The sequence below is a fragment of the Cyprinodon tularosa genome, unplaced genomic scaffold (genome assembly GCF_016077235.1).
Source record: "Cyprinodon tularosa strain WSP-4 unplaced genomic scaffold, ASM1607723v1 ctg496, whole genome shotgun sequence".
NCBI classification, from domain to species: domain Eukaryota; kingdom Metazoa; phylum Chordata; class Actinopteri; order Cyprinodontiformes; family Cyprinodontidae; genus Cyprinodon; species Cyprinodon tularosa.
In genome coordinates, this window is record NW_024039225.1 from 844,372 (window position 1) to 867,656 (window position 23,285).

General features: G+C 36.2%; 1 protein-coding gene across 1 annotated transcript in view; it reads left to right on the forward strand.

Moving 5' to 3' along the window:
* Window positions 1-23,285, forward strand: part of LOC119794887 (receptor tyrosine-protein kinase erbB-4-like) — a 385,459-nt gene that overhangs the window by 343,958 nt on the left and 18,216 nt on the right. The window contains exon 21 of the mRNA XM_038302633.1: window positions 3,508-3,693. Coding sequence (XP_038158561.1) covers window positions 3,508-3,693 — 186 coding nt within the window. The remainder of the gene's footprint in view (window positions 1-3,507; window positions 3,694-23,285) is intronic.

The following is a 23,285-nucleotide window of genomic DNA, read 5'->3' on the forward strand; positions in this document are numbered from 1 at the left end:
TTTAACAGGAAGAAACCTCCAGCAGAACCAGACTCATTGTCGAGGTAGGCTCAGATTCGAGGGGACAGAAGCAGATAAAGACATAAACAAAATAAGTTCATTAGCACTCGGGCTAAGGCAAAAGACTTTGATGCTGTGAATCAAAGTATGCTTAAATGAGTAACCTAGAAAAGGGTTAGAGTAGTCGCCCCGCTGGCTCGAACACTGGTGGTAGAATAAGGCAGAGGATGAGTGGGACTGACAATGAGGGAGCAGATGGGGTGAAGGTGGATGAAAGTTTGCTTGTCTGCGAGAGAGAGAAATTGGGCCAGGAGCTAAATGAAGGGGATCTTGTGAGATGATTGGCTTCGGAGAACGCACGGCCCCCTAGTTGATTTGCTGGAGCGGAACGAGGGACATCTCAGGTGGAGATTGTTTATATAACACATTCAATTCAAGTTTAATTAAAAAATACGTATTGAAAAGATAAATAAAAAACGGACACTGGTGGTAGAATAAGGCAGAGGATGAGTGGGACTGACAATGACAATTGTCATTTGTCTTCAGTTCTTGAAAGGACTTTGACTTCTTTAAATTGACACATGACTAAATAAACTGGCTGTGTTCTGTCTAACAACAATGGTTTTTTAATTTGAAGATTTTTTTTATTTAAATTCCATTTGTATGAAAATGTTTTCATTGATTTTAGGTCACAGCAGGGGGTGGTAATCACCTGTTGTTTGCAAACAAAGAAGGAGAAACAGAACTCCACATTCCATTAAGTCAGACAGTGGCAACAGTTTGTCAACTGTCACACTTTTCAAATGGTGCATATTATATATGCAGGGAGGGGAGTGGCGGCCAAGTAGTTAGGGCATAGAGCTTGGAATCCTGAGGTTGTGAGTTCAAAACCCACTCCCACAGGCAATCCCACACTGCTCCCCGGGATAGGTTAAATGCAGAGATGAATTTCTACAATGTGAGATCAATAAAGTTAAATTATAATTACTATGCAAAGCTTTTTTGTGGGAGTTCTTAAGACCCCCAAGGTACTCCCCTCCCACAGCTGTTGAAGGTAAACAAAACCCATATACCAATGAGGCACAAAAAACTGAGGTAAAGCCAACTGTTAATTGAGTAGTACATTATGATCAAATAAAGTTTCTCTTTTTTTTTTTTTTGCAAAACTTTAGGGACCAAAACTCATAGGTATGAAGCTGAAAATTAATTATTGTCATCAAGCAAAAAATAAATAAATATATAAATGAATAAATAACTATATATATATATATATATATATATATATATATATATATATATATATATATATATATATATATATATACTTAAACTGAAATAGAAGTGATCTTGATCCCAGGTTTTTTGTTAAAAAAAGAAAACAAAACCATGTAGTAAACTCATAGGTATGAAGCTGAAAATTAATTATTGTCATCAAGCAAAAAAAATATCATTACTGACTCAACTATATTCAGTCGGTCGCTCTGCTCCATAATTTCTCCTTTCTGTCCCTGCTGAAGTTGCATACAGTAGAGCATGTGCATGCGCCAAATTTACTTACAGTAAACATGCACATTGCTGACACGTGCACTTAAACTAGGAAACTGTAGTCCTTATTCATGCACCTTAAATGACAAATCTTTTTAAAGCTTAGTCATGGCTAACGCGTTACTGTCAAACTAATGTCAAACTAACTAATGACAAACAAATTAGTTACTGTACAATGCTAGTTACTGTAAATGTAACATAGTTACTACAGCTTATAGTATTTAATATTGTTTGTTTCAACACTTTGCAGAAATTATCTAAATGAAAACCTGTGATCTGTACTGCAAAGTTTTCTTGTGTTGTCCCCCCACCCCCTGTAATAAGACTACGCACTGTAGTTCTTTTCATTCACTTTATTAAAAGAAAGGGGATACTTTACCTCCATCACCAGAGCATCATCTCTCTGTTGATAGTCTTTGTTCATAGTGACCTTTGGAGATCCCACACCCTTAGGTTTATCAGTCTTATGTTGTAAAATGTTAATCTTGTACAGGGCGTACTTCTGTTAGTCCATGTTAAAAAAAAAAAAAAAAAAAAAAAAAAAAAAGGTCAGACATAATTACCAGTTCTGCAAGGTTTATACCTGAAACCCAGCAGCAGAAACCCTCAAGCCAAATGTTATTTTGATTCGTCAGCCTTTCCTTCAGCTATCCTATAAATGAACAAGGGATACAGGCAAAAATACATTTTTACATTTATTTTTTTTGTGGTTTAATTGTCATGTAAAAAGTTCAGAACTCGTCTTGCCAACATGTTTAGCATGTGTTTTAAATTCATTGATTTTATTGAAGTATTTGCCTTTGGTATTATTTTATCTTAATGAAAAGAATAAATCGTAAAGTATATATGTTATCTCAATTGCATGCAATGTGACAGACTACAGATGTGCATTTATTACAAATATAACCTGTATTTCTTCCTTTTTATACAAAATATCAGTAAACAAGTAGAAATCACCCATTTTTTTTCTAAAATCTCGCTGGCAGGTATTAATGATTCACAGCAATCCCCAACCCAACCCACCCCTGCCCCCATTGCTGTATTTACCTCATTTTTATTTTACTATGAAGAACATCAAATCTCTTGAAGTAGCGAGTCACTTTGATCTTTGCACTGAATAGAATTCAACTGTTTCTGACTGAGTGGATCGTTGCTGCTCACTTCAAGAGGAACTTCAGCCTTAAAGAGAATAAGGGGTCCTGTGATCTCCAGGAGTACAGTCTACAATAGCAGACATGATGAACGCTTCAGTGTGTGAGAATGTTTGAGCATGTGTCCTTTGACATTAGCAGGGAAACTACCTTTACACAAAATGACATTTCAAGAGCAAGGTCTAGACAATCTTTTCATTTGGGAATTACCAATAGATATTTCAGACAACTTAACTTTTCGACTTTATTTTCTCCTTTGCAGGAAAAATGCTATTATTGTGCATAAGTTCATCTGTCAGTGATCGTGTAGAAATCTTCAGATTATGGCAGTCCCTATAAGGTTTTGTGGATAATGTCTATTTTTTTGTGTGTATGTTGTTTTGTTGTATATATATTTGACTGGCAATTGTTGTTTTGTGTGTTCATTTAAAACAAACTGCTCTCTAAAGTGAGCAATTTGAGTATAAACAATAGTTATTCCCCTCTCTCTCTCTAAAGTAATAAAGCATTTAGTTATAAATGAAATTAACTTGACCAACCTAACTATTGAACATAAAAGCATAAGGGTTTGTTTGATTGATTGGTGGAGAGCAAAATAGTACCTATTTACATACGTTTTACACAAAATGTACATTTGCAACACATATTTAGGCCAACCATTGTTTTCTTTGGTCCAGATCACCAGAGATGTAACACATTATCTTGTGTTGAAACATTTTTGTTTTTAATATTTCTATGTTTTGAAGTATCCATTGGCTAGCTATGCCTAGATCACCCTGCATGCCTTAGTGTGAATCTTTCTTTTTTTCAGGAGGCTTTGATAATGGCCAGCATGGAGCACCCTCACCTTGTCCGGCTGCTGGGTGTTTGCCTTAGTCCCACCATCCAGCTGGTGACACAACTGATGCCTCATGGCTGCCTGCTTGATTATGTTCACGAGCACAAAGACAACATTGGATCACAGCTACTTCTCAACTGGTGTGTCCAGATTGCCAAGGTAAGAAGAAATATACCTATATTACCTATATATTTTGTCTAAGAGACTTGTAGGTACTTGATATAAGTATTTGCTAGTTAAATACAATGTTGTGCTTTGGTTGAATAGTTAAATAAGTTTTAAACTGTCTTACTCTGCCTGTACTAATGAAGATCATGTAAAATAATACATATCTTTAGGTAAGAAAATTGAAAGTCATTTCAAAGGTTGTAGATTAAGCAAACAGGTTGCTTTAGAATTTTCAGTTTCCCTAAAGAACTGAGATTAATAGTTATTTATTTTGCTGCTGAGCTTTACTCAAGTAAATGTTAGGGTTATAAACTCACTATAACAGGGCTATAAATGCAGAAAGGCTTTATAATTAAAGTGTTGCTGTCTAAAGATATTTGTACATATGCCGGCAAGAGTGTTCTCTATGTCTGTACTGCAAACTGACAGAAATTAAAAATCACAGAAAGTTTTAAAAAAGCCAATCCCCTAAAAATGCCAGAATAATCCTCAGAATGATAGCTTTTTTTTTTCTTGTTTGCACTGTTTCACAAAAAAAGATTCATTGCATTATTATAGAATCAAAAATTTTATATAGTCTTACTGTAAAAGGATACTGAATATGCCAAAGCGTGGTGCATTTTATGATTGACTGCATACATACTGTAGTCTTACACAGAGAGCAATGTAATGAGTGACAAGATTGATAAAGAACAATGGAAATTACTTAGGAACAGATACAGCTTCTTTTTAATATCTTATTCAAATACTGCTGTTGCTGTTTTAGGCTAAATCATAAGCTTGCTGTTCTCCAGTGACTTTCCAAAGGAAATATTAAGTCATCATCTAAACTTGAGACACATTTATGCCCCTGCACAATTTCTTTTTTTTTTTTCTTACCAAAGGGATCTAATCCCTATGTTAAGGGGACCTCCAAGATTAAATTTTGCCCAGCATGTTTTAAAAGACCTGGTCACTAGCATAACTTTGAATTTATATACTCACATATGTTGTTGACACATAGAAATAATTTGTCTTTACAGGAAAAGCAAACACAAATTATAGTTAGACTTATTGTTATCTTCTTGCACAAAGTGAAACTTAACTTGGTTGTCTTTTTTTTTACATTTTTCGTTCTGATCTGCTGTTAAAGGTGTTGTCCATGACAGTGTGTGTGTGTATGTATGTATGTATGTATGTATGTGTGTGTGTGTGTGTGTGTGTGTGTGTGTGTGTGTGTGTGTGTGTGTGTATGTATGTATGTATGTATGTATGTATGTATGTATGTATGTATGTATCTGGCTTACTGCAAATGCAACATGATGCAAGTTTTGCATGTTTTTATTTTTATTTCGCTGATTACCGAGGTGATCACTTTCTTCTAATAATGTCAAATATATAAATCTACACACCTCTCTTCATGTACATTCCTCTGCAATTATTACGCTTCCTGTATGAGTAAAGATTCATTTTGTGGTTCAATTAATTCACCATTTAAGTTACACTGCTAGGCCTGCATTAGAAAGTTGCTGAGAAATTATAACTTTTTTAACAGCTAGGAAATCATATTTTATATCCATACTCAAAGTTCGGGGAATATTTGAATGCATTTCATGACATACACAAGACTTCATTCAAGTAGGTTGGTTTTCTGGTCAATAGGGTTGTTAACTATAGTTTACTGTATCTCTTTCCAATAAGATCTCTATTTGGACTATGGCCAGTACTAGCACTGAAATTCCTCGCTGAAATTCCTCGCTGCACTGAACAGCATATACCACTCCGCTCATATTCGGTCTGGGGGTTTGATCTTTAGGATGCACTAGCCTCTGTTTAAGGGTTTGGTTTGGCTTGAAATGTACTGGGATCTTGTGTTTGGAGAAAATCCTCTTGAGCTTTTCAGACACCCCAGCAACATAAGGGATTGTGATGTTTTTGCGTTTAATTTTCCCATCTGTCTTCTGTTGCGTGTCTTTTGGATTTCCTTGCTGATTTGATAAAAGCCCAGTTTGGATATCCACAGTTTCGGAGAGCATCTTTGATGTGTTTCTGTTCGCTGCGGATCCAGACATTTGAATTGAGAAAGCTTCCTGGAGAGGTGGCGAAACGTCTTCAAATCTTGAAAACCAAGTCCAGTGGATATTTTTTGAATTTTTACGTAATGACTATGACCTGGATGACTGAGAACCTTCATCAACAAGTCCAGTGGATATTTTTTTTACTTTTACGGAAAACCTAAAAGGAATCAACTAAACAATCCAACAACCACAGAGAGTTCTGGTTAACAAGTTGTCACCAGCCTTCTACAAACTCTCTACCTCAATGACATGGTAGTAGTTTGTTTTACTAATGCCTGATGCTAAAGGTAACAGTTTATTTCAAGAAGATGGTATGAACTTTACCTTGAATTTAGCAAATAGCGCTTGTTGATACTCCTGCATATTAGCCGTTATGCATACTCTCACTGCCATGGCTTGAACGCAGGTAGGGCATCCTTCTTTCTCCAAGCCATTGCCTTCTTGTGGTAGCCAAACTATCCCATAGAGCTGACTTTGATATGTTTCAGAGTGCAACGGTGAATGCGTTGCACCCTCTCTGAAGAGGCCAAAACAGGGGAAAATTCACTTCAGTGATCATTCAGCCTGTAGAGCTAGCAGCAACACAGGTGTAAGCAGGAGGAGGGTAACCTGAGCAATGTCTCTGAATAGATTAATATAAAAAAATAAATAACTAAGGGTTATACGGCAAAAATTGTATAATAAAACACTTAAGCAGTTTCAAAAAAGTGACATTTTCATACCACCTTCCATGCAGTTTACTCATTTTTATGTTTTTGTTATAAAGCGCTTTTTAGATAAATGTATTGTATTGTAGTTAGTCACCCCAAACATGACTCATTTAGACCAGTTCAAGAAGATTCAGCCACAATGGGCTACATGGCCAACTCAAGTACTTCCTGAACATAAGCCAGCTCGGCTATTTCCTGTCTTTCATTAGTTGACAAACTAATTAATCTAAGTTTGTTAGATCTCAATACCAATGAACGGAATGGCCATACCCAATTAACTTCAGGAAGTGGAGTTGGGAAAATAGTCCATTAAAACTTCTGTGAGAGAATTTAGCAAGGATACTACTAAGCACAACAGTAATTCTCAGACCTGCTTCTTAACTACCACTGCCCTGCAAGGTTTAGATGTCTCTCTGTTGCAGCAGTCCTAATTTAAATGACTTCATGACATCCTCAGCAGCCTTTAAGTGCTACAGAAGTTTGTCAATCTTTCTTTGATATAAGTTAGGTGTGTCGCAGCGAGGAGAAATCTGTAACATGCAGGGCAGTGGTACTTGAGAACTGGGACTGAGAACCACTGATGTAAAGTTTTTAACCCAAATTCTACTTAAGGCCATACTTAATAATATGTGAATGTTTTTAATCTTCGGTAAAACGGCAGCATGTAATAATTACAGGGATTTGCTGACAGAAATGTATTATATTATATATAAGTATGTAATTTATTATGATCTGTGAACTAAAAGGCTCAATTTTTATGTTAGCTTTGCCTTAGAAATTGCTGTTTATGATTATATAGGAGTGGGTGAGCACAGAGCATTTTCTCTGTAAATGAGGATAATACTGTATATGCTACTGTATAATCTTCCTATCAAACTTAAAGACCTCGATTACTTAGTCATGTGTATCAACTTGCTAAGCAGCTTGCTAAAATATGACAATGATGTGAAACAATCGCAATTTTTTGGCCTATATAAAATCTATATCCTACACAGACTAACAAAATACTATTTATACAATCACCTATGTGAACAAACCCCCTAAACACTTGAAAAGATAAGTGATGCAGACGTTGCAGAAGCCATTTTGTACCATGATGGCCTCTGTATTACTGGTGGAGGGTAGAAGCTGTAGGGGGAGCGCGTCATGTTGCAACAATCTGGAATCTGATCATCAGATGTCCCTGAAAATTAGAAACTTAGCTTTAATTGAAGAAAGTAAAAATAACAAACAAAAAAAATCAATCTGAACACTGATTGGTTTGTTTTTAACAAATAGAAACCAAAACCATAACATTTTAATTATTTTATTGATTTGAAATTAGACTGTTAGGGGGGTGGGTTTTATTTTTCCCATTTTTATTAAGAGTAACGGTGACGTTTTTTAGCATGTCCCTCAGTTTTAAGAAATAATCACCATTTAAAGTTGAATAATTTATTCCGTTTAAAATAAGCATGTACCAGAATCCAAAAATAAAAACAGTACACTTTGTGTGCCCAAACACATTAATTAAAAACAAAATGATTGGAGTAGTTCTTACATATCAGTTTAACAGACTCTATTTAATGATGTCCTGTTAACGCACTCTGAGTGGTTTGTTTTCTGCCATCCAAGGACTACTTGTGTGAGCTACATACTATACTTCACGATGGTTCTTCTCTATTGTTTTCTTTCCGTGCAACACATTTAAGAAACCTCGATTACACAGTAGCAAAATCTCATTTTTGGTAAGTCTGTGTTCATCAAAATGACTGCCTTGGGTTTCCTTTGAGTCCGGTATTATGTGGATGTGTGTGGGAGTGGTTAAAAAGCCCCACTGTGTAAATCACAGGGTCATATTTCTCTGTAAAGCACGCAAGGCAAACATGCCTCCCTCCAGCTCATTACAGACATCCCAAGGGTTTCCATGAAAACTCACTTTACTCCAATTCCCTTTACACTCTGTCTCAATTCCCACTTTCTTCTCTGCTTTGTTTTTATTTCAGTTTACCTTGTGAATCCTACATTTTTCTGCCCCTGTGAACATTAACAAAAAAAATAGACAACTACCATAGTCTCCCATTGACACTTATTTTCCTTTTGTTCCTTTGTATATTCACATGCGCTGCTATCATCAGATTCCTATCAGAGCCTCAATTTTTTGTATATAAATATTTCAGTTAATCTACCCACTGACCAAATGTTGTTTTTCTTTTTCTTTTATGCATCTCTGTGGGCAGCTAGTGTTTGCATATTAATGTTATTAAAGGTTAAAGGTCCTTCTTTCTATTTTTCTATTTATTTATTTCTATAAAGGATTTTCGTTATTTCCCTCAAAGAAGACCATACTTTGTTTTGGTCGCTGGTCTTGTAAAAAAAAAAAGAAAAAAGTTAAACAACAAAAATCAAAACATTATTTCCTTAGATTTATTTTTCAAAATGCACCATCTAGTTAAAGCAACATTGTGTAATTTTAGCTGCTAGGGGCATACCATCCATACCAGAGGCTGTCGTTGCATTCCCATGTGTCAAGTGTTGGTAGACAGTTTTAACATATAAATGTCTTTAGTTACCTACAAAAACCTAATAGTTAAAACAGAGACAAAATAGGTGGGAGCTGATTTGAGGAATTAATGTTCAACAACATAATTTGCATATTGGTTAAATATGTAAGCAGCTGCATAGCAAGCAGGGCTCCTGCCAATGAAACCACATAATAGGCACCTAGTAATGGTTCCTAATAATCAGGACAATAAATCCCACCGTTATATTCCACAAGAATCCCGCTTTACATCGATTCTACTCCAGAAACTCACAGGTAGATTATGTTGAAGATCCAGGATATCTCCCCGTTGCTGTATGGTGAGAGTGGCATTGTTAGCAGTCCAAGGTGGTGTTAGGCCTTCCTGGGACAGTGGTCAATCTGGTGGCCAAAAAAAGTAAAATTCCAGGAAACACATCATACTTGTGGGTGCATCTTTAATTGAAGCTCCTGTTCTACTACTACTTGATAGGTGAGATAATAGGCATCAGATGAAGGATTAAGTGGGAGAAAGTCTGCATAGGGCTTTTTAAGAAGATAAAGCCAGTTGTTAAATTCAAAAAGGGCTCACCTTGCTCTATTTCATTTCAGATGTACAAACACACCTTGATCCCTGCTTGCAAATGCAAAGCTTCCCTAACAGTCCTGACCTTTTTCCTGTTTGTCTTTGCAGGATTTCCACGGGTCATTAAAAATCATTATAAGTCATTAAATTATTATTTTTTTAATTAAGGCCTTAATTATAATTATATATATATATATATATATATATATATATATATATATATATATATATATATATATATATATATATATATATATATATATATATATATATATATACTGTATATATATATATATATATATATGACAGTCATGGTTATTTGTTGATGGCATTAAAATTATTTCTAAGAGCATTTAAAAGCATTTAATTAAAGTTACTTATTCCTGTATAAACCCTGTCATTGTATATTGACATTCGATGATGTGAGCTCCCTATCCCGTGTTATCAGTTACTTGTTCCTTGTCTCCTTCCATCTCAAAGTTGACATAAGGGAGCAAGGAACCCCGGTACCAGTCTTCTGTCACGGTCTGTGACTTGTGGGGATCTGTGGATCCACTATCACCTCAACTGTTGTATTCACAGTGTAGATCTCCTTGTATGGCACCAAAATGTATTGCACTGAGAAACATACTTTATGGCTGTTGTTCAGTTAACTGGGCATGTTTAACCATTGAGCAATCCTACCGGCAGCAGCAGTAAACATCTGCTGAACCAATCCCCCTGTGTCATGTAGGACTTAGTGTTAATTAGTTGTGTTTCCCTTTTCTTAAATATGGGCATCCGTAGTGGTGATCTTACTTAAGTATCAGTTAATCTTGGCTTTTGGTTTTATCTAAATTTATGATATGAACCCTCCATATGATTTATTTACAATATCCTCTTTTCAAGATAATCACAGAGCCATCTGAGAACTTTATCCTACTGTATAGATGGCCTTCATTAGCAGTATTATACCTGGACAAGGGACTAGATTATCACATTTTGTTATACAAGGGTATCTTGCAGAAAATTCAGTGAAATTGGCTTTGAATATGAAAAAAGAGGAAAGACTCCCAAAAATATATACGGCACTTATCATTATTACTTAGATACACTTGTGAGTGTCCTCAAAGAAACACACCAAAGCGTGAAGTGTTTGTTGTCATTCTTTTCATGTCATAAATATTACCTAACAATGTCAACATATCTTCCGAAGCCCGTGCAAAAAAAAACATGTTTTCATACACACTCTTAGAGAAAACATCTAAATTGCTTTCATATGTTTGGCTCCAACTATCCATGGCAGATAACATCCCTGCTCTTAGACTGGATGTTAAGATACAGAGCAAGAGGCAGATCACAGGAATCAAGCCTTTGATTATCCCAACCCTTAGAAATGTCAACAAGTATCAGCCTATCTCCCTTCTCCTCACTCCATTTCTGGCTCTTGCTGCCTGCCTTTCTTTCATGTCTGTCCTAATTATTTCTAAAATATTTCTGCCGGGGTCTTTCATTACAGCATTAGTAACTATATAAGTATATGCTGTGTTAGCGACCAGAATGCCTCCATCCCTATGGGTAAATATTTAATTTATGATAAGAACAGCTTTCTACTGGAATTCAAAATGGGTGAATAGCTGAATTCGTTGATTAGAATTTATGTAATTAAATGATTTATCTTTACGAACTGGGGTGTTGAACCAAATGAAACTTCTTTATAGCAGTGTATTAATAACCCTAAAGGGGAAGTAAAAGTGACAAAAAACAGTGTAACTACAGGCAGTAGAATTGTTTTTATTTTTCACAAATTATATTTGTGAACACAATAACCACAAGGGTATCGTGTTTCCAACTGGTTTTCACTCATACTAAATTTAGAATAAAAAAATTGCATCTGTAGTGAAAAGTCACATTTGATGTGTATTTAAATTGTTATATCCTTCACCTATAACTTTGTGTGGTCATTAGTATTGTATATATCTATTTATCAAAAATCATATGCAAAAAAAAAAAAAAAAAAAATGGTTGCTCATGCAGCATATTGGATTGCATAGGTAAATCTATTTGCAATTTCTTTCTGGTCTACATGTGCAAACAATTTTGCCTTTTTTATTGATCTTTTGAAGATCAGTTGCTTAAAGGTACAGAGGATGATATTTTATTTCCGGGTGGATGATCTAAAGTGGTCCTCCTAATTGTCAATCATTCCGGTGATATGTTTACGTAAGGCCGTCCTGTGTGCTTGTCTCGTTAGCTATCTTTTTCTGTGCATGCGCACTTTCAGGTGTATATGTGTGGTGATCTACGGTTCCAGACAGTCATTGAAGCTCACCTTTCTCACTTTGGCTCTTTAAAAGTGGTCAAGGGTCTTAAGAGAAGTGTCTACGAAGTGTATGAGAAGAAAAGAAAGGCCTCAGAAGAGGCAGATATATCCCAGAATGCTTTGCATGGAGAGCTTACCTCGCAAAGCATTATGGGATTTTCTGTCACAGCGGCCCACTGTCACCATAGGCTGCCGCTACCTGACAGTGGTGACTAATAACAAAGACGGCGCAGGCACCATTGATAATCTGTCCAAACAGTAAGTTAAGTGAGTTCACTGTATAGTTCCCGCTCTATATAGTGATTGAGGGATTTAGGGGTTAGAGTGGACGTTCGGATACAGTAAGCTTATATAAGCTATGAGAACAGCAACTTTTAAACAGAGTGAGCACGAGGAAATATGGGCTTGTGCATGCTCTTGCACGCGCATTTTTTTTGTGGAGAGGGAGTGTCTTTTTAAATATTCTAGAAAATCCTCCACAATACCTTTATTGTGCTATATTTGCCTTTTGTGTTCCTTTACAGTAAGAAAGTACAGACAGACGTTTTTAGGTGTAAAGGCTCTATTCTTACCTTTTTGAAGTTCTGGAAATTGGTAGCAAGTTGCTGAGGACTGAAAAAGAAGACCCTAGAACAAGTCAATATGACTTTTAAAGCGAAAGCTAATCCCTATTGCAAATGATCTACTTCTAGACTACGTCAGTGAAAAACTATCACATAAATCAGATCAATACGATCTTGGTACTCTTATTATTACATCACGACTGTCCAATTTCAGTTCATTCCTTCCGTATGCTAATGAGTGAATCAGTTTCACTTACAGCAAATGACATTTTTAGCTCCAGTACATTATGTTTCAAGTTTTTTTTTTTTTTTTTCAATTTTTGACTCAATGACAAAACAAACAAATCACTGTGTGTAGTACATGAGTAAGTGAGTCAGAAATGCAATACTACAGATTGGCAAACATCTTCTCAGCAGCATCTTCTGTATTTCCACTACATTGGTGAGTGTTAAGTTATGGAGAAATGCCTCTGAGGAGAGATTTGCCAACCTATACTCTGGTTATAGTGGCCCTATGTCACCCACTTGTGTTCTGCACTTAGTTTATGCTGACTTAAGTTGTTTGTGATAATAGGGATGAGGAAATGTGAGCGTTTGTTTTATGTGTCTTGACTCGATATTAGCAGTTAGCTGTTCATGCACAATACATTAGTTCTCTTAACTTGCAATACATATCATCAGACAACTAACAAATGAAAAGCATTTAAGACAGCCCAATAAAGAAAGAGAATTTGACCTACACTAACTTGCAATTTACCATCAAGCTAAGAGAAAGATACTCCTTTTTCCATTTATCTGTATTACTTTCTTACTCAATCATGTATAGTCTCCCTCTCTCAGCTATACACACACCTACAGCAGTGACACAGTTGGAGAAGTGTCTGACTGAGCAGAGATAGATGTGCCCAAGAAGGGTGAAGGGGGGGAAATGGATGACTGAAGGCAGCCCACACAATGGATGAGAATGGCGGTTCAGGGAGACAGGTCGACACTAACGAGTAACTGCTAGACACACACGCTTTCACACTGTTAAATGAACCCTTGTAGAGACATTGGTACCTGAAGATGCAACCTTACAAAAAGGGTACATCTCAAAATTTTATTTAACAGATTCAATGCATAACTTTACACAGGCCTTAAAGTAAATAAAAAGTAATATATAAATAATTAAGTTATTATATTCTGACTATGTTAAACCACTACTGTTTTCTTATTTTTATCTTTTTTGAAGATCCAGATATGCATGATTGTTTTGTTGGGTGTTTTTTCTTTACTCTGTATAGATTTCAAATTTACTTTCTAATGGATTATGATATTATAATAGATATTAATAGATAGCGCAATACTCACAGTTCACAATTAGAAGTTTTTCACTTGCCTATATGCTTTTATATTATTTTATTTCTATTTTCTTTTACTATTACTTGGCTTTGAAACTACAGATTTGTGATTTTAAATATCAAAATATTTCTACACTTAGGTGCAAAAGGGATCTTGGTGACAGCTGTGGATATGTATCTATTAAGTGGGCTAGAGACACATAGCTCTATGGATTTTTACCTATATGGCTATACAGTCATCAGGCCTATATGCTTATACGTGCTATAAGCTTAGCAGTACTCAAATTAGGTAGGACTAGCTGCTCTCCCAATGCATCCCTGCCACTGTTCCAGATTCAACTACAATTATAAGGGAATGGTCAATGGACACTGAAAATTCAATATGCAGTGAGCCACACACTGGAGTACAGCTCCAATCAAAGAGTTAAAAGCTCTCATAATTTGTCGTTTCATTTTTATAGCAGCCAGTAAACATAATAAAGCAGCATATTTGTATTTGTAGATTTAAATATGGATGGATTTATAGCATTTGTTAAATACTCGATCCTTGTCATTCATAATAGAATATTTTCTGATTGTGGATAAATGGAAGCTCTTTAGTTTCCATGGGTAATAACGTCCGAATTGTTAAAACATATTTCAATAATTATATTTATGGCAATGTTTGTTGAGTAAGTTTTATTTTTATATTGTATTGAGTGGTTTAATATTTTCTGTAAGTCAGAACCAGTGGCTGCGTAAATAGGACCAACATACTTAGAAGCATTTTTCTAGTCAAGATAAACTTTGTGTCTATAGCTGTTGTCATGAATGACAGGATGTTCATGACACGACAAAGATTTTGTTAAGAGTTCTTAAGCTGCTGTCTTACCATATGGAGTCTTCTCCCATTTTCTACACCTTTTCCCTGCTCTGTTGAAGTTGTCAATCTGTTAATACTCTCCTGTTTTTCCTCCTCTCTCTTATTGTCAAATTCTTTTTATAACCTTATAATTTAACAGAGTTTTCAACTCATCATACAGCTTCCTAGTCTCTGTCTGCATTTTGGTCCAGAACATCATAACCTGCACACAGAAGTCCATTGATCTTCCCATCCATCCACTGTTTACACTGCTTTTCCATGAAGGGTTTCAGCCAAAATCAATGATACATCCATCCATCCATTTTCTGTCACGTTTATGTCTCCTCACAAGGGGTGCTTGTGCCTATCTCCAGTTGTCAATGGAGAAGAGGTAGAGTACACCCTGGACAGTTCGCCAGTCACTCGCAGGGCAACACAGAGACAAACGGGACACACAACCATTCACGCACATACTCAACGCCTAAAGATAATTTAGAGAAGCAAATTAACCTAACAGTCATGTTTTTGGACTGTGGGAGGAAGCCGGAGTACGCCTAGAGACTCCACACATGCACAGGGACAACATGCAAATTCCATGCAGAAAAACTTCAGGCCGGGAATTGAACCCAAAACCTTCTTACTCTAAGGCAGGGGTCACCAACGCTGTGCCTGCGGGCACCAAGGGGCCCTCAAGGACCACATGGGGTGCCCTCTTTGTCTTCTGAAAACAGAAGAACTCACTCAGTGGGTTAAGTTTATTCTGTTGTTCTTCTTTTTAATCATTTATGTATTATTTAATCGTGGTAACTATTTCATCATATTTCAGTGGTTTCAAAATGACAATATTAAAAAGAAAATTAGAAATGAATAAAATAATAAAATAAGAATAAAAATGAGTTTTTATGGATGAGATTTACTGTAGGTGAACAGTGATCCCTCCAGTTCATAGGTCAGTATTGGTAGCCCTTCCTATGACTCGGTAGCCATGAAGTAGCCCTCAGCCTTAAAAAGGTTGGTGGCCCCTGCTGTAAGGCCACAGTGCTAGCCACTGCCATACATTTCAGCCCTCTCAATAATACATGTATAGATAAAATAAATCTGCTATCACTACAACTACAACCAGTTTCACATATTTTTTGTTGATCTTTTGCATTAAATTTTTATATACTCCACTGGTAGTTAGGATGTGTTGCAACACGATCTATTTGTTATCTGAACAAATGTATAGTAAAGGTTTTCATAGTTTAGCCTGAGAACTGACAACCACAAGCAACATTTTTAAGCGTGAGGCATGATGGAAAATAAAATAGCAATTTTAAGTTAGCAGAAAAAAATTGGGCAGTAAAATACTTGTAAATGTAAAACACTAGTAAAATGCTAGTAAAATGTGATAAAAGTTCTAATGTAGTAAATATAGTATGCATTACTTTTGATGCAAAAAAAAATAAATAAAATGCTATCAGATATATAATAATGAACAAACCCTTGAACCCTGGAATGTTTTTGCATCCCTCATTGCAGGGATTTCCTGCTCGATTACCAGGCTCCAACCCTTGCAACAGATCAATCATAGATCATGGTTAATGCCTCCCGTTACGCACATTGTGATTGCCCTGTTATTTTCCCACTAATTACGACTATCATCATTATTATCATTTCTCTATTACAGTTCATTACTTCCGAGCCGAAAAAGGGATGGTATAATAAAAGAAGTGTCAGTTATTCTACTTATTGACTGGCAGGAGTGTAGTAACAGACGGTTTTCTCTTCTCTCTAAAGTTGATTTAGTTTTTATAAAAGTCTCAAAGGCTGCTTGACCAGATATGTGTGGGGCTGTCTGATTAAGGTTTAAGCTCCTTTACAGCTTAATGAAAAACAGAGTACAAAGGATACTTCACTCCTAAAGGACCAACAAATGCATTCAATTATTTATTTAATTATTATTCACTTGAGTGTTACAATTTTTATTTGATCAGCAAAAAATAAAAAACAAAAAAAAACATGAAACTTTCCAAATGATGTACTTTAGACATAGACTTAAAATGCACGAAAGGTGAATCAGTGTGAGGAACATATACTCAAATAAACTAAGCCATTCCCTCAATGGAAAACCAAAACACACAGGATCACTGTATTGCCATTCAGATGTGAAGTTTTGTGTTCACGCAGTGATTGAAAGCACAATAGTAATTGGTAGTAGTCATATTCCTCCTTTTAAGATTGAGCATTACTCAGAATAAAGGTTTATTTAATAACGTTGGACACAAATTAAGCTGTGCTCTGCCGCAAAAGTAATTATTTATAACTGCAGCCATTGTGTGGTTTCCTACAAAACCTGACCAGCCCCTCATAGAGCTAAGAGAATGACATCTCCTTCCGCTTTTCCCTCATTGACAGAGAGACTGAGCATGATAGAGACAGGCAGAGAAGCAGATTAAAGCATGCCAAATACATTTACATATCCATGTGGTGTCTCATTCTTCTCTTATTCTCACTCATCTCATTGGCCCTGTTGCCTTATTGCTGGGCTTGAGTGGGTTTCTGCCAGGACAAGGTCATGTTTCTGGCGTATGTTATGAATCTGCCACCTGATCCCAAAGATGCCTGTAGGGACCTGGTGCTCACAACATGCTGGCAGGGTGGCAGGAGTGATTCTGTGTAGGTAAACCACAAGGATGAAAGAGTGGATGGTGCAATCTGGGTCAAACACAAAATGCAACACCTTTCTGCCCCCCCTCTGCTTTTGTCACTGATCTTCCTGTTTGTTCTTGTCTTGCTTCATCGCCATGGAATCAGCTTTTAATGGTAGAGCATCAGAAATCTGATGTTATTTTAAAAGGGATTCGCTGCAAGCAATGACAGTCCATGCACTCTCATTGTCACATTTTATGTGGATCAAAGGTCCCCAGGTGTGCGGTAGAGTACTATGCCTTGTGATCTAGACAGACAGAAACAAAATACCTATGGGCTGACCATTTGAGATTATGCCGAAATATTACTTATGAAAGATTAACAGAAAAAAATAAATATATATATATATATATATATATATATATATATATATATATATATATATATATATATATATATATATATATATATATATATATATATATACAAATAAAGCAGTCTAGTACTTTTGGGGTTGATTTTGCTTTCCTTTCACCATATGCTGTCATTTTTTATCGATATTAAACATACAAATCAACTATAAATACATTTGAAAAAAGTAGGTCAAGGGAAGTGTAATTATAAATCACATTTAAGTAAGAAGCGATCTAAAGGGCTGCATAGAACAGAACATAAACGCAGCACATAAAGAAAATTACATTGCAGTAGCATAATAATAAATTGAAGAAAGATCGGACAACAAACTTAAACTAATTATTTTTCTGAATTATTTTTAAGTTCAGCAGTCAAACATGCACCTGCACATTTTTAGCAGTAGTTATAAATAGAGAGACACTTTTAGCATGTTTGTAGAAGTAAGGGGAACAATATCCCTCATATATTTATATTTCTAAATGTCTGTTGTTATATAGGTTTTTATTTTAGGCTTTTAGTGTCTTAGCTTTTATCGGTGCAACTCTGTACTCTCTTCCTCAGTTCTACCAAATGCCTAAAGCATGCTCATTGAAGCTGATGATAGACTTTCATCACTCTGCCAGCCTTTCTCCCTTAGCAAAATTTGGTTGAAAAGATTCAAAAGTTTGGGAGCTGTATAAATAAAAATGTTTTTGAAAATTGAAAGATAAAAAATACATAAAGATGCCTATTCCTCCCTAATTCTGCCTAAAATGTAATGGATTGATCAAATCAACTTAACTTTTTTAATAAAAGATACTTTTAATAATTTGTCATTTAGAAAGCATATAACATGTTATTAGGAAGCACTTCTGAAAAAATATAAGCAATCCTGACAGTCATAGGGACCTGAAAATCTACAGGCAAAAAATAACTATTTAATGTTTAGATTAAAGCTCCACTTGATTAAAAATTCTACTTAGTACATGGAATTGTTTTAGTTTTGTTTCTTCTTTTGGTTTAAAAAAAAAGTATCTACTACAATAGCTTTTTAATTATCTAGCTAAATAGACAAGATAATTTCTCTCTTTGTCTCTCTGATGCAAAAAGCTAATTTCTATTAAAGCTTGAACTGTGTGTTTTATTGGTATGGCCTTGCCAGTACTTTAATCCATCTTTCACTGCTTAAGCATTTTTGTCTAAACTACCTTCAGCAGGTTATGTAGGCCAAGAGGTATACATCATCAGGGCTGCTAACCTTTCACCAAACCTTGGGAGTGAGATTTTGAATTAGTTTGGACAGGAAATCGTTGTCATGGTTAGATTTATAGGCTATGATGATAGGTGCAGCTATAGGTTGTAGGTATTCAGAGGATTTAACTGAAACAAAGTGAACAAATCTAGGATTTTTTTAAAGCACAGTAAATTTTACTGAATAACAATAAATGATCTGTAGTTATGTGGAACTTTTTACATAAGATATACATTATCAATTTTATAGCCTCATAGTCTTTCAATCTCATCCTGACAAGGGTTGCCTGTCCAAACTATTTCAAAATCTCACTCCATGGTTTGGTGAAAAGTTGGCAGCTCTGTACATTCAGTCTCCACATTAATAATTGAAGCTAGCTGCTGTATATTTTATTCATATTTACTCAAGCACTAGATTGCTTAAACCTTAATTAATTCACAAAGTGAATTATATTAGTCCAGATAAAACAAAGATAAAAGTTCATATGACATACCTCGTAATAACTGCTCAGAATTCCAGTTTTTTTTTTTTTTATATGGCACAGGTCTTTCAGCTTCGCTGCTCTCAGCACAGTGAATAGGTGGGCTGGTGCAAAAATACAGACTGGGTATGAACCTGGCATGTCCTCATGTGTTAGCACTAAGGTTGAGTTGAAAAACGTGTACTGGATGTCTATCAGCATGCTAATTTTATACATAAAAAAAGTAGAATGGAGTTAAGGTTTAATATCCGTCGTTTCTTAGCTTGGAAAATTGGGGATACTGAGTGAGAGCGTATGAAGACGCTGCAGCCCTGCATCATTAATTGCACAACAAGAATCTAGTGCATAAAGGACTGTAAAATTATGTTACAAGATCCTATTATTTTCTTATGAACACTGCTCTTTTTCTTCAAGTTATAAAGGACGATTTTTTTATTTCCAGATAGATCATTTAAATAAGTGGACCTCCTAATTTTCAATCATTCTGGTGATGTGTTTAAGTAAGGCCATCCTACATGCTCGCCCCCAGTTAGCAATCTTTTTCTACGCATGCGAACATTCAGGCGTATATCTGTGTTAAGCTACATTTTCAGACAATCGATGAAGCTCACCTTTTTTGCAATGGCAGAGGGTTGTAAGAGAAAAAGTGTCTACAAATTGTATGAGAACAAAAGAAAGGCGTAAGAAGAGGCACATATATCCCAGAATGCTTTGCGCAGAGAGCTTGAATAGCATTATGGGATTTGCTGTCACAGTGGCCTGCTGTCGCTATCGGACAGCGGCAACTAATAACAAAGATGGCGTGGGCACCGTGCAGTGGAGAAGGAGTCACGTGCCCAACAGGGAGCAAAAAGTAGTGATCATCTGTCCGAACAGTAAGTTAACTGAGTTCACTATAAAGTCCACTATATAGTCCCCACTCTATATAATGATTTAGGGGTTAGGGTGGACGTTTGGGCACAGAAAGCCTGTAAGATCTATGAGAACAGCAACTTTAAAACATAGTGTGCATGAGGAGAAATGGGCTTGTGCACACTCTCGCATGCGTTTAATAGGTGTGCTCTCTCAGGAGCGGGTACAGGGTTGTGCATGTGCATTTCTTTTGTCAAGAGGTTGAGGTCTTTTTAAAAATTGCCGAAAAATCTTCCACAATACCTTTTATTGGTTTTGTTGATCACTTACTTTAACTTCTTCTTACTGTATGTGGGAATTGATTCTCTTTACTAAAGGCTGAATTAGATAGTCTGGGGTATATTTTGAAAAATAAAGTTGGATGCGAGTTCTGTTGTATAAACGTACTGTAAACAAGACTAGAGTTACATTGGAAAGGATAACAGAAAACACTGTTTTGCCCGTTGGCACTTAGGTACAGGTGTAAGAAATCAAATTTCTGATCAGACACCACCAGCTATCTATTCATTCCACTTTTTGAAAAACCAATGAAATGTAACCTTGCTGTCTCTACCTACGCACAGTGGGATCAAGAGGTCAGCTAAATTGTTATGATACATTCTTACAACAAGCAATGTATTCCTGTCAAATTCTCAGCCATTTAATAATATTCATGAGCTCTTATTTCTCCAAGGCTGTTAATATTATTTCCATGACAGTTGTCGGCACAAAGTAAGTCCACCAGCATGCAGAAGTAAGGTCATTGCCTTCTCAGCTTTTACAGCACCTGTAACTGCAAAGAAGTTGAGTCTTATTGGAATCAATGGCTGCTAGGCAGCCTCACAGCAGAAATACACCTAACCTCAAATCCAAATTATTCATGCTTTTTTATTTTATATCACAAGTTTATCTTCTTTCAAATTGTCTTGCTTTTTTGCAGTGCTACAAATAAAAAATAATCCTGTCATTGTAGTGTCAAGTTCCTATGGTGGAGACAAAGCTTAGTGTTGGTGAATCAATTCCTACTTCTAGGTTAAAATGTCTTACATTTCTTACCCCGCTCTACCAGTAGGACAGAGAAGAGGAATGGGTACTAACAAGTTTAATGAGCTAGTTAAGCCCCTAATGCTGTTTATTTTGCACCAGGCACCACCTGCCCAGAAAATGGCTTTGATGCTGTATATTCTTGCAAGTGCCTGCTCAGTGACACTTAGAAATAGTTTCATGAGATGATCGTCTTTTGCCAAGCAGTTTACAGCCTGACAAACACGTATATACATGCTAGCTTTGCGTCTGCCTCGAGTATGAGAAGACGTCCGCAGATTTAAGTGTGCCCAAGCATGTAGGAGCCTTTCTTGTTGATAGGTTTTGAGTATTAATACGTGTACTTTACTTTTCCTTGGGGTAGACATATTAAGGGACACATATGTCTATTATTTCTCAATCTTTGAAAAGTTTTAACGACAAGAGAACAAAAGAATAGAACAGGAAAATAGTTTTTTTTTTTTTTCTCAGATTTGGGAAACTATGTTATGTCAGCAGCAAAGGAAAATGTAAGTAGACAGGCTCACACATTACTAATAAAGATAATAGTTACTAGACTATAAAACAAAACAATATCTGAATGAAAGGTAGGAATCTTAATTTAGAATCAACAGCTCAGTAGCCATTGGAAAGACTTACATCACCAGAAAGTACTGTGGGTTAACCAAAATTAAATAATAAGATTAAATCAAGTTTACGACATAAATCACGAAATAAGCCTCTCTGGTCAGGGTTATTGAAGAGTATAATAAAAAAAAAGGCGGTCAAAGGAAAAAAGGCAAATATCAGGATGATTGCTTGGTAGAATTGCTGTCTGTAGGAAAGAGCTCGAGTTCAAATCCCAGCAACATGAATTTTTTAATTAATGGACTTTGCATCCCACTGTGCATGTGTGGCCTCTCTCCCAGTGTTACAGCGTAACTGTTGGGTTAACTTAAAGTTGCCCTTAGAGATGTGTATGGATGCATGATAATTTGCCCTCTCTTTTTCTGTGCTCTCCTGTGATAGACTGATGACCCATTTCTGAACAATAACACTCAGATATACACTGTAGGAAGCCCCCAGCCGAGAAAACACATGTAATGTTCAGGCAATCTCTTCTCAGGTGAATATATAACCACTTTCTTGGGATAGCACGTGGGCACTGCAGATGCACACGCCACCATGAACACTGATGGCAGTCTGTCAGAAAAAGCCAGGTCTATTTTGATGGATGGTGGAACAAACATGGAACTTGGTCATTTTGCAACTTCAAAACTGTATTATCAAAGTGTTTTTTTTCTATTAATTTGAGCATTGAACTGAACTCCTTAGATTTTTCTAAAAAGAAAATATGTTGCTTTTGGCGCGGTCACTTCTTGACGATTTAGCCAACATATGCCGATGTATTAAAAATGTGTCAAAAACACCGGCAGACGTTGGAGAAGTTATGGGTAAGCTTTGTATAAGCACGCTTATGAGCACGCTCAAGCACGCTGGCACACGTCGACATACAGTAAGTTTGCCAGTGAATGTTTATATCTGGGCCATAAGTTACAAGTAAGTTATGTGGTCGTTGACAGGTTATTTGTAAGTTACTCATAAATCATGGTGTATAGCCAACTTGGGCATAGCTTATGCATAACTTATCAATAACTTACCTTCAGTGTATATCGATGTATGCAGGTATATTTGACGTGTTCCAGACGACCACTGAATGTGTTCCTAACTTACAGCTACTGTATAATGGTGTATTGGCAGCGTTTTGGAATAAAAGGGGGTTCACAGGAGGAAACTGTCAGTACTCTTCCAAACTTCATGGTGATCAGACGTTCCACAAGAGATGGAGGATTCGGAAAGGCTTAGACAAAGGTGGGGTGTGATGGATCCTCCCTGCGTGCCCGCTTTATATAGTCGCCCATTCCCCCACCAACAAACTTCTTAGCAGACATGACGCTGAATCTGCTGCGACTGCAAATGGGCGATAAAGAGTAGCTACGTTAATACTGCGAG